The 12,166-nt window shown below is 35.4% G+C and overlaps 1 protein-coding gene across 3 annotated transcripts in view; it reads right to left on the reverse strand.

Moving 5' to 3' along the window:
- Window positions 1-12,166, reverse strand: part of PJA2 (praja ring finger ubiquitin ligase 2) — a gene marked incomplete at its 3' end in the record, with an annotated part of 143,254 nt that overhangs the window by 20,559 nt on the left and 110,529 nt on the right. For all 3 annotated transcript variants that reach the window (XM_053701532.1, XM_053701534.1, XM_053701533.1), the window contains 3 exon segments: window positions 1,943-2,054; window positions 3,522-3,707; window positions 9,585-9,761. In XM_053701532.1, the coding sequence (XP_053557507.1) occupies window positions 1,943-2,054; window positions 3,522-3,707; window positions 9,585-9,761 (475 nt within the window).

Raw genomic sequence — 12,166 nt, forward strand, 5'->3', positions numbered from 1 at the left:
AATACACTACTAGGAGCTAGCTGCTAATTGGTGTTGTCAAACATTCAATATACAGGTAGCCCTCAGTTTACGCCGGGGTTAGGTTCCAGAAGGAATGGTTGTAAATCGAAACCATTGTAAATTGAAACCCAGTTTATAATGTAAGTCAATGGGACGTGAGGGAGATAGGTTCCAGAGACCTCTCAAAATTGTCATAAGTAACACCTAATACATTATTTTTAAAGCTTTGAAATGAAGACTTTAAATGCTAAACAGCATTATAAACCTAATAAAATAATCACACAACACAGATTTAACTTGCATTTTTCTGCAAACAGTTCTTTCTATGCATTCCAATCTGGACTGATTTATAGACAGGAAGATCTTGTTCCTTTGAAATCTGCTCGATAGCTCAGGTCTGGTTAAACTGATTAATTTCAGCTTGCTTGGCTTTGCTGCAACACAAGCGGACAGCTCTACCTACTGGCTATTTTAATAAATGCACTGCTTCTCAATGCTTTTCAATAGCAGTCACATGACTGGAAAAAAAGGTTGTTATTCTGAAACGGTGTAAATTGAACCGTTGTAAAACAAGGGCCACCTGTACAGTGCTTTATGAAGTGCTTTAAACTCTATACTGCTCATAACAGCAATTAGGCCTTTGTATTTAAAGGGACATTAAACCCAAAAATATTCTTTCATGATTCAGATAGAGGATACAATTTTTAAAAAGTTTCCAATTTACTTCTATTATCAATTTTTTTTTCATTCTCATGTTATTCTTTGTTAAAGAGATACCTAGGTAGGTAGCATGCACATGCCCAAAGCACTACATAACAGGAAATAGTGCTGCCATCTAGTGCCCCTGCTAATGTATAACATTGTTGCAAAACTGCTGCTATATAGTGCTGCAGACACGTGCACACTCTTGAGCTTACATTTCTGCTTTTCCACAAAGGATAACAAGAAAACTAAGAAAATCTGATAATAGAAGTAAATTAGAAACTTTTTTAGAATGTTATGTTCTATCTAAATCATGAAAGAAAAAAAATGGGTTTTATGTCCCTTTAATATAATGAATAACAAACTGATTTATATGGATGTGATACCAGACATTGCATTACGTGTTTGATACTAACTGACCCCGTAAATATACAGAACAATCCATTTTGCTAACTTTTAATATATGTACAATATTTAATGTTCTGTTGATGTTCATAGAAGAGGACAAATTAAGTGTCAGAAAAAAAATAAGGAAGAATTCATATAACATGGCTGCAAAATCTAAAACAACCTAAATGGATTACATATTTACAAACAATTATGTGGAAAGGATGCAATACATCACAATATTTATTGAAATTAATACAGGAACAAAAACAAGGAAGAGAACCTTAAACGTATTATTTATTTGATATATATATCCATAGGCTGGCAATGTAGCAAGGCTATTCTGCAGACATTTAAACAACCTTCAACTCATCAGCCCATTAACAAATACTTTTGTTGGAAGATTTACGTCAATGGTGTTTTTCTTTCTGGTGGCAAATATTTGGTGCCGGTTATCTGGAGAGACCATGACTTAAACCAGCAGATGTCCATGAAACTATAAATTCCCAATCTTAGTTTATTCTCCCTTCCTATAATACTGCATCAACCCATCTCTTTTTAGTTTTAAGATCCAAATATCTCTCAACTTTTTATAATGTTACAGTTACCTAAATAACTGATCAAGCTCCCACTAAATTTTACCTATGCATCGGAAGTTCAACAGGCTCAATACAATACCATTTTCTAGGAAGCTTTACTTGAATTCTACCCAATTTATACCCCCCTGCTCAACCACAATCAACAAAAATATATGAGTCCCCAACTAAGCAATCAAAAAGAAAATGATAAGATCATGTTAGTTACATAAAAAAAAAAAATGTATATAGCAGAGGGACTAGAATTGCTTACAAACCTCCATTGCCTGAGCAAGACGTTCTTCAAGAGCCATATATGTAAGAAAATGAGGATCTACATATGGTATAGCTTGAGCCACACCTAATCCATCACCAAAGTCATCCAGCATTCTGAAAAAAATATTTTTAAAATCAAAAGTATTTTTTCTAGCTTTACGTTATGTTATCTGTTGTTAATAGCTATGTTTCTATGGTCACGTCATAGTAAATAATAAAAAAGGTCATGACCTTATACCGTGTTAGCTATATTTATGAAGAGAGGTTGTGAAACACTTTTTTAAAACTTGTCAATCAACAGTTCTTAAAAATGTAGCACACTTTAAAGGGACAGTCTAGTCCAAAATAAACTTTCATGATTCAGATAGGGCATGTAATTTTAAACAATTTTCCAATTTACTTTTATCACCAATTTTGCTTTGTTCTCTTGGTATTCTTAGTTGAAAACTTAACCAAGGAGGTTCATATGCAAATTTCTTAGACCTTGAAGGCCACCTCTTTTCAGAATGCATTTAAACAGTTTTTCACCACTAGAGGGTGTTAGTTCATGTGTTTCATACAGATAACACTGTGCTCATGCAAGTGAAGTTATCTGGGAGTAGGCACTGATTGGCTAAACTGCAAGTCTGTCAAAATAACTGAAATAAAGGGGCAGTTTGCAGAGGCTTAGATACAAGATAATCACAGAGGTTAAAAGTATATTAATATAACTGTGTTGGTTATGCAAAACTGGGAACTGAGTAATAAAGGGATTATCTATCTTTTCAAACAATAACAATTCTGGTGTAGACTGTCCCTTTAACTGATCTACAAATATAGCATTCTAAGAGAAGGATATGTAGCATATTTTTTAAAGTTTGATTTAAACTTTTTACTAATTTCCCTATATTTAAGGTATATATATATATATATATATATATATATATATATATATATATATATATATATATATATATATATATATATATATATATATATATGTCCATTAAGGGAAATTGTTAGTACCAAAAATTGCATAATGTCATGTTTCAAGTATCAATCTTCCCTGTCCTTCAAAAGTACAAATGTGTTTATTCTTTTTTTTAAATGTTTACATGATTTACTTCATAAAATAATTTTTGGTTTAGCTTGTTATCTACCATATAAGGATCTGGAACTAATAGAAAATTATTTCACTGTTCATTACACCATAAACACACACATATACGCAAACTTGAAATTTTCATATTCACTTTAAATCCTGGTAAATCATTTAAAATTTCTAAAATTATATGATGGCTTCTTAGTGTTAATAGTATATTACACTGCAGGAATACAAAGGGATTGTATATTCATTAGCTACAAACTGAAAGCCACCCACACCCTTATATGCCTTTAATTCCATTACCACTGCAAATAATAACGGTTATACTAGACAACATTATCTAGTTCTATGTCTTATGTTCTTTTAAATAGACTAGGTAACCTTAAATAGTGGTGCTGGATTGGTAATATAAAGAAAAATAGTTATTTGAGCTGTTTTTTAAATTAAAACTTTTAAATGCTATTTGCAACTCTATATTATATACAGGTCACATTTACCTCCATTCAACTTCTAAATCTTCACTCATACTTGAGTCATCCTCTAAATTGTTATTTCCATCTAGCATGAAAAATCCTGGATGCACAAACTGGCTGCCCATTTCATTTTCCTCATCTGTGCTGCTTTCAATATCCTCATGGTATTGCAGCCATGGAACTTCACCTTCCTCTAGTGAAGTCTGCTCCCTTAAAATAAACAGCACACATCAGTATGATGTTCCATAGAGAATAAATAGATAGATAAAATTGTACATTTTGTAAGTATTGTATGGCTGTAGTTGTATAAAAAATGGATATTGAATTATAGGAAGGTGTGGGGAATGACAGAGAGATGGAGACAGACTGACAGTATTTTCTTCATTCATATAAGGTTTTCTAAAATGTAGTTTCATGCACATACGGGCAAGGACAGACAAAGTAAGGGACATACACACACAAAGGCAGGGACAGAAACACACACACACACAAATATATCTTCAGTGTTATCTTCAGAAAATGTGGGGAGCTGGGAGGCAATAAGTAGCCGGGTGGTGGCAGTAAAATACATTGCAATGTTATAACATTTTCTGTTATTTATAGGTGTTACTTAAAGGGACATGAAACCCAATTTTTTTTCTTTCATGATTCAGAAAAAGCATGCAATTTTAAACAACTTTCCAAATGATTTATATTATTTAATTTGCTTTCTTCTCTTGTTATCCTTTGCTAAAATGTTTATATAGATAAGCTCAGGAGCAGCAAAGAGCCTAGGTTCTAGCTGGTGATTGGTTGCTGCATATATATACAGATTGTCATTGGCTCACCTATGTGTTCAGTTAGAAACCAGTAGTGCAATGCTGCTCCTTCAAAAAATGATACCAAGAGAATGAAGCAAATTTGATAATAAAAGTAAATTGGAAAGTTGTTTAAAATTGTATTTTCTACCTAAAGCATGAAAGAAAATATTTGGGTTTCATGTCCCATTAAGCTATCCAAAGCACACTTTAATTGTATAATTTAGCATAAATTGATTTAAAAAGGACAGGAAACTCCAACATTTTCTTTCATGATTTGGATAAAACATACAATTCCAAACAACTTTCCAATTTACTTCTATTATCAAATTTGCTTTATTATCGTGTTATCCATTGCTAAAGGAACAGCATTGCACTACTGGGAGCTAGATGAACACATCTAGTTAGCCAATCACAAGAGACAAATGTGTACAGGCACCAATCAGCAGCTAGCTCCCACTAGTGTAGGATATGTGCGTATTCTTTTTCAACAAGGGATACAAAGAGAGCAAAGCACATTTGAAAATAGTAGTGAATTTTTAAGTGCTCTCTCTGAATCATGCAACTTTAATTTTGACTTTCCTATCCCTTTAATGGTAATTTGTGCAGCACACATTGAAAACATTTAATATTATCTAATTTTAGCTTAAAATTGGTCAGTAAAATCAGCTGGGTGGTGTACACATTAAATATGTCCTGGAGAGAACACTGCATACACAAAGGCATGGAGCTACACTCCTTATTTAAAGGGCCAGTAAACCTACAACATAATGTTGTATAATTCTGCACATATTGCAGAATTATATAACATTAGCTTAGCGGCAACTTTATAAATCAAAAGTTTTCAGAGATTTTTTATTCCAAAATTGAATTTACCTGAAATCCGCTCCAGGCTCTACTGAGTGGGTCTTGTTTTTCAAAAGCGATTCACGGGTGCGCCGTCTAGTCACAGCATGCCCGATCACCCCATTAAACTGAATGGAGCTCGCTCCCGCTACCAGAGCATAGTGGGAGTGAGCTACATTCAGTTTAATGGTGCAATCGGGCGCACTGTGACTAGACAGCACGCTTGTGAAGCACATTTGAAAAACAAGACCCACTCAGTAGAGCCTGGAGCGGAGTTCAGGTAAATTCAATTTTGGAATAAAAAATCTCTGAAAGCTTTTGATTTATAAAGTTGCCGCTAAGCTAATGTTATAAAAATTCTGCATGTGCAGAATTATATAACATTATTTTGTAGGTTTACTGGCCCTTTAATAAACCTCACAAACTTCCTCCATGTAGTGAACTTCCCAGTTCTGCAAACTAGCTGTGGTAGCTTAATAAATATTGAAGATTTTACTGGACTTCTTATTCTTAAGTACGTAGTAAAACTGCTGCCACAAGAGATGTCCAAAAGGCCCATCAATCCACCTAGGACACCTTCCTGTACATTTACATGCGGAATTCAATTAATTCATCCTTGTAGGGCGGCCGCAGTGTGCACTACAAGCCTTCCATATAGGCAGTCATTCTCCACTTATACATTAAAACAGACTTTTAAACCTAATGTGCTCTGATTTATCTACATGTTATTGCTGAGTAATACAACTAGCTGAGGAGCTGCAATCTATTCCAGAAAGCCTTTGTTAACACTTGCTAAGGTGACAAATATCATATGCGTGAGATTCTTCTCTCTGTTGAAGATTTTAAACATTGCTTTTATATACTACACCATTAAGGAGGCACTTTTTTTCTACACACACACACATATTTAAGGCTCGACAAACCCAGGAGCCAGAGGCTCCTAACTTATTGCGTTTTATATATATAAATACCAAAAGCATACATATACCAAAAGCATAAAATAGAAAATAATAATAAATGCATGGGACAAACAGCTCCCTCCAGTCTATGAAGCCAAATAAATACTATACAAAAATCAGAAAGTTCCCCCGCAATCTATAGAAAAAAAAATGCAAATACAGGTAGCCCTCAGTTTACGCCGGGGTTAGGTTCCAGAAGGAATGCTTGTAAATCGAAACCGTTGTAAATTGAAACCCAGTTTATAATGTAAGTCAATGGGAAGTGAGGGAGATAGGTTCCAGGCCCCTCTCAAAATTGTCATAAGTAACACCTAATAAATTATTTTTAAAGCTTTGAAATGAAGACTTTAAATGCTAAACAGCATTATAAACCTAATAAAATAATCACACAACACAGACTTCACTTGCATTTTTCTGCAAACAGTTCTTTCTATGCATTCCAATCTGGACTGATTTATAGACAGGAAGATATTGTTCCTTTGAAATATGCTCAATAGCGCAGGTCTGGTTAAACTGATTAATTTCAGCTTGCTTGGCTTTGCTGCAACACAAGCAGACAGCTCAACCTACTGGCTATTTTAATAAATGCACTGCTTCTCAATGCTTTTCAATAGCAGTCACATGACTGGAAAAAAAGGTTGTTATTCTGAAACGGTGTAAATTGAACCGTTGTAAAACGAGGGCCACCTGCGGTAGCCCTCAGTTTACGCCGGGGTTAGGTTCCAGAAGGAATGGTTGTAATTTGAAACCGTTGTAAATTGAAACCCAGTTTATAAATGTAAGTCAATGGGAAGTGAGGGAGATAGGTTCCAGGCCCCTCTCAAAATTGTCATAAGTAACACCTAATACATAAACTAGTAAAGGCAGATGTAGGTTCATGTAAGAAAAATGAAGAAGATGGTAAGGAGGAAATTCCCTTAGCTACTTTTCCATGTAATAATTGTGCCCAATATCATTCCATACAATAAAGGAATACAATAACCCACCCTAGTTCAGGTCAACGTTTTCCGATAAAGGGACATTATACATGTGACTCTCAATATGATGTTTATGTGGTTTAGCTTATGTAGGGAAGACGACTAAATGAATAAAAGATAGGATTAAACAACGTAAAACAGCTATAGGAAAGTTAGATCCCCATGCCCCAGATGCCCACCACTTTAACCTAATGGGACGTAATAAAAGTTAACTGAAATTTCAGGTTCTGGATAGTGTGGGCCCTTTAAGTAGGGGAGGAAATAGGCAGAAGTTGGTGTTTGAGAAAGAAGCACCATGGATAAGGAAATTGGATACTATGACCTCCTATAGATAACATAGGGTACCTTTCTATAATTGTATTCATATATATTTTCTAATATTTTTCTTTCTGTATATTGAACCATAATAAAGTATGATGTATATACCTTTTAAATGTAAAGGATGGTAATCAGAGTATAAGAATATATGGAATTTGATACATTGAACTTTTTCAGATTGGAATCTTCAATTAATGTGTTTGCATCTTCCCATGTTGACTGATAAATGGCACTAGAGCTACACTTAACTGTGTTTTAATAGAGGAGCAGTATTCTACATATATCAGGTCATGGTGAAAGGCGGAGCGTCACGTGACGTCAGACGCTAACTGGTGAATGCTTCACTCGGTGGATTCAGGATCTTGCTCATATGTCTTCCAGGCAGTCTGGGGAACCCAAATAAAGTAGGGACACACTTACTCAACAAATACGGCAGACTCCGGGTGAGATCACACGTATGGCTCTCATACAGCCTACGTACATGTTCTGTTCAAACAATGGAATAGTGGAGGCCTGAACCAGATTGATATAATCATTGAGTGCCAGTTCGCTTTAAAGACTATCATATAATGCTCAACATCTGCATGTATATGAACTCTCTGCTAAGTGCATGAATGCTTAACAAACTGCATACAAACCAAAGCTTTGGATATAACTTATTTGCTTGTTTGCACGGCTTGCCTCTATAGGGTTGATTGGCTGGAAGTGTATAAATTGAACATGTGTATGGACATTGAAGCTCTGCTATTCCTATATGCGTTAAGCCTGATAGTACCGAGTATTGAAGAATAACGTTAGGATATACCATTTAAAAGCTAGTTAACATTTGCTTCATATGTGCTAATGGAATTCCCTGGAACTAGGACTGACAGGTTTTTAGCTCTGACTAGGGACACCCAGTCATGGTTTTTTTTAAATTGTTTATTATACAGTATTTACACTTTTTGTGTAAATGAATTAACTTGGTTTCCATTTGCATATTTAATTTTCTTTTGTTTTCTATGAGTGCTGAGATATTTATACACACACATACATATATATATTAGGGCTGCACGATTAAACTTCAGATGTGTCTGTACTGCATTGTTTTGTATGTGATTTCTTGCAAACCAGCTCCATCTAGTGGTTACTTTTAGCACACATTTGTAAAATGGCTGTTTTACTTTCACTTTCTATTTGTGATCTCAGTAGCAGCCGATCAATCTATAGAAGTCTAAAAGGAGAGCCTATGCAGGAGATGTGAAGAGGAGGGAAAGCCACTTACTTATATTCCCCCCTAAGGACGTCTGCAGTCTGAAACTTAGGGTATGTAATCATTATGGAACCTCCCACACAATCTCTTGCTCTCTGAGAAACAGCTCAAATACACAGCAGATGCAGTTAACCACGCGGCTGCCAAAAAGGCTAAAACTGCAGTTCCCTCTGCTAGCTAGCTGCTGGGTTAACTGCATCTACAATGTATTTGATATCAGCAAAGCACAGTATTTCTGAAAGGAGCAGCCCCCCCCCCCCCACCCCTAATGCTATATGCCTGTATTGGATTCCTGGACAGGAGCAGGGCTCATTTTCAGTCAAGATCAAATGTTTAAAAAAGAAGAAAAAATAAATTATATATATATATCTATATCTATCTATATCTATATATATATATATATATATATATACACATACATACATACATACACACACGTGTTATAGTCATTTAGAAGGGTCCAAAATTGCGATTTTCATTTTTGCCCATATCGCCCAGCCCTTATTTTATATATATATATATATATATATATATATATATATATATATATATATATATATATATACACATATACATACACACACACACACACATATATTATACACATATATATATATATATATATATATATATATACACACACACACACACACACATATGTACACATATACATACATACACACACACACACATATATATATATATATATTCTAGAATACACGTACACATACATACAAACATACACTTCAAGAAAAGCAACTGCCACTCACTAGTTTTGTGAAGTGCAATAACAGCACCTGAGAAAACCAGTGAGTGCCAGCTGCTTTTCTTGAAGTGGATTGGCATTTGCTCGCACTCTGGTAATTTTTCCCTTGAATGGTGAGAGTGCACCATGTTTTTTTTAGTAGCAAAAAGCTAGAAGAATAAAGGATACATACTCTACTTGGAAACAGAAATCTGAATGCTCTTCTTCTAAACTGCTACTGTTACTCTGGATTTCATGTTCTTCTTTTCCAGGAAGTGTCTCCCAACTCTCATCACTAGAAGACTGATCTTTGTCTGCCGAAAAATAGGATGGCAAACACGTAGACCATTCCCCATCACTGCAATCAGAACTGAAAAAAGAAACAAAAAAAGCCAGTCAAGAAAGCCAGAATATAATTATTTCAAAAGTTCATAAAACTTGTGTGGGATAATATTTTGTAAGGTGAAATAATTTTGATTTTGAACCACTTCCGATGTTTTTCATTGATACCCTTAAATATCTCTAAGTAAAACGCAAATATTTAATAAATTATATACAATGTAGTGGCTGATTCTAATACAATATCAGCTTTGTGACAATTACTAAAGTCAACACCAGAATTTTTGTTGTTTTAAAAGATAATCCCTTTATTACCCATTCTCCAGTTTTGCACAATCATCACAGTTATATTAATACACTTTTTACCGCTGTGATTACCTTGTATCTAAGCCTCTGCAGACTGCCCCCTTATTTCAGTTCTTTTGACAGACTTGCATTTTAGCCAATCAGTGCTTACTCCTCAGTAAATTCACGTGCATGAGCTCAATGTTATCTATATGAAACACACGAACTAACGCCCTCTAGTGGTGAAAAACTGTCAAATGCATATAGATTAGAGGCAGTCTTAAAAGGTCTAAGAAATTAGCATATGAACCTCCTAAGTTTAGCTTTCAACTAAGAATACCAAGAGAACAAAGCAAAATTGGTGATAAAAGTAAATTGGAAAGTTGTTTAAAATTACATGCCCTATTTGAATCATGAAAGTTTTTTTTTGGACTTGACTGTCCCTTTAAAACTAGATAGTGTAATTCTCCTGTTTGACCACCAAACCTCAAGGTCACACCCCATTAATAAAAAGCTCAGTCTCAGTCACACTGTACCAGCATTGTTCCATTTACATTCAAGCCTCTGCAAAGAAAAAACAAAAACATACTTCCAAAGTTACTCAGACATTGAGCAATAAAACCTGGGAAACTATTGGGCTTTAGAAAAATGAAGTAATAGACTTCAAAAATTTATAGAAAACAAAATAGCAATTGTACACAATTGTAGTAGAACTATGTATTCATTACTCATGGAGTATACTGTATTTCTTACACTTGTTTGTACTATCACATTCAGTATTGGTAGGTCAGTACCAAAGGTAACCATACAAAACAAAGAGTGGAGCAGAAATATAGTTAAAAGTATACAGGGAGTGCAGAATTATTAGGCAAGTTGTATTTTTGAGGATTAATTTTATTATTGAACAACAACCATGTTCTCAATGAACCCAAAAAACTCATTAATATCAAAGCTGAATAGTTTTGGAAGTAGTTTTTAGTTATAGCTATTTTAGGGGGATATCTGTGTGTGCAGGTGACTATTACTGTGCATAATTATTAGGCAACTTAACAAAAAACAAATATATACCCATTTCAATTATTTATTTTTACCAGTGAAACCAATATAACATCTCAACATTCACAAATATACATTTCTGACATTCAAAAACAAAACAAAAACAAATCAGTGACCAATATAGCCACCTTTCTTTGCAAGGACACTCAAAAGCCTGCCATCCATGGATTCTGTCAGTGTTTTGATCTGTTAACCATCAACATTGCGTGCAGCAGCAACCACAGCCTCCCAGACACTGTTTAGAGAGGTGTACTGTTTTCCCTCCTTGTAAATCTCACATTTGATGATGGACCACAGGTTCTCAATGGGGTTCAGATCAGGTGAACAAGGAGGCCATGTCATTAGATTTTATTCTTTTATACCCTTTCTTGCCAGCCACGCTGTGGAGTACTTGGACGCGTGTGATGGAGCATTGTCCTGCATGAAAATCATGTTTTTCTTGAAGGATGCAGACTTCTTCCTGTACCACTGCTTGAAGAAGGTGTCTTCCAGAAACTGGCAGTAGGACTGGGAGTTGAGCTTGACTCCATCCTCAACCCGAAAAGGCCCCACAAGCTCATCTTTGATGATACCAGCCCAAACCAGTACTCCACCTCCACCTTGCTGGCGTCTTAGTCAGACTGGAGCTCTCTGCCCTTTACCAATCCAGCCACGGGCCCATCCATCTGGCCCATCAAGACTCACTCCTATTTCATCAGTCCATAAAACCTTAGAAAAATCAGTCTTGAGATATTTCTTGGCCAAGTCTTGACGTTTCAGCTTGTGTGTCTTGTTCAGTGGTGGTCGTCTTTCAGCCTTTCTTACCTTGGCCATGTCTCTGAGTATTGCACACCTTGTGCTTTTGGGCACTCCAGTGATGTTGCAGCTCTGAAATATGGCCAAACTGGTGGCAAGTGGCATCTTGGCAGCTGCACGCTTGACTTTTCTCAGTTCATGGGCAGTTATTTTGCGCCTTGGTTTTTCCACACGCTTCTTGCGACCCTGTTGACTATTTTTAATGAAACGCTTGATTGTTCGATGATCACGCTTCAGAAGCTTTGCAATTTTAAGAGTGCTGCATCCCTCTGCAAGATATCTCACTATTTTTGACTTTTC

Source organism: Bombina bombina, chromosome 2, assembly GCF_027579735.1.
Source record: "Bombina bombina isolate aBomBom1 chromosome 2, aBomBom1.pri, whole genome shotgun sequence".
NCBI lineage: Eukaryota > Metazoa > Chordata > Amphibia > Anura > Bombinatoridae > Bombina > Bombina bombina.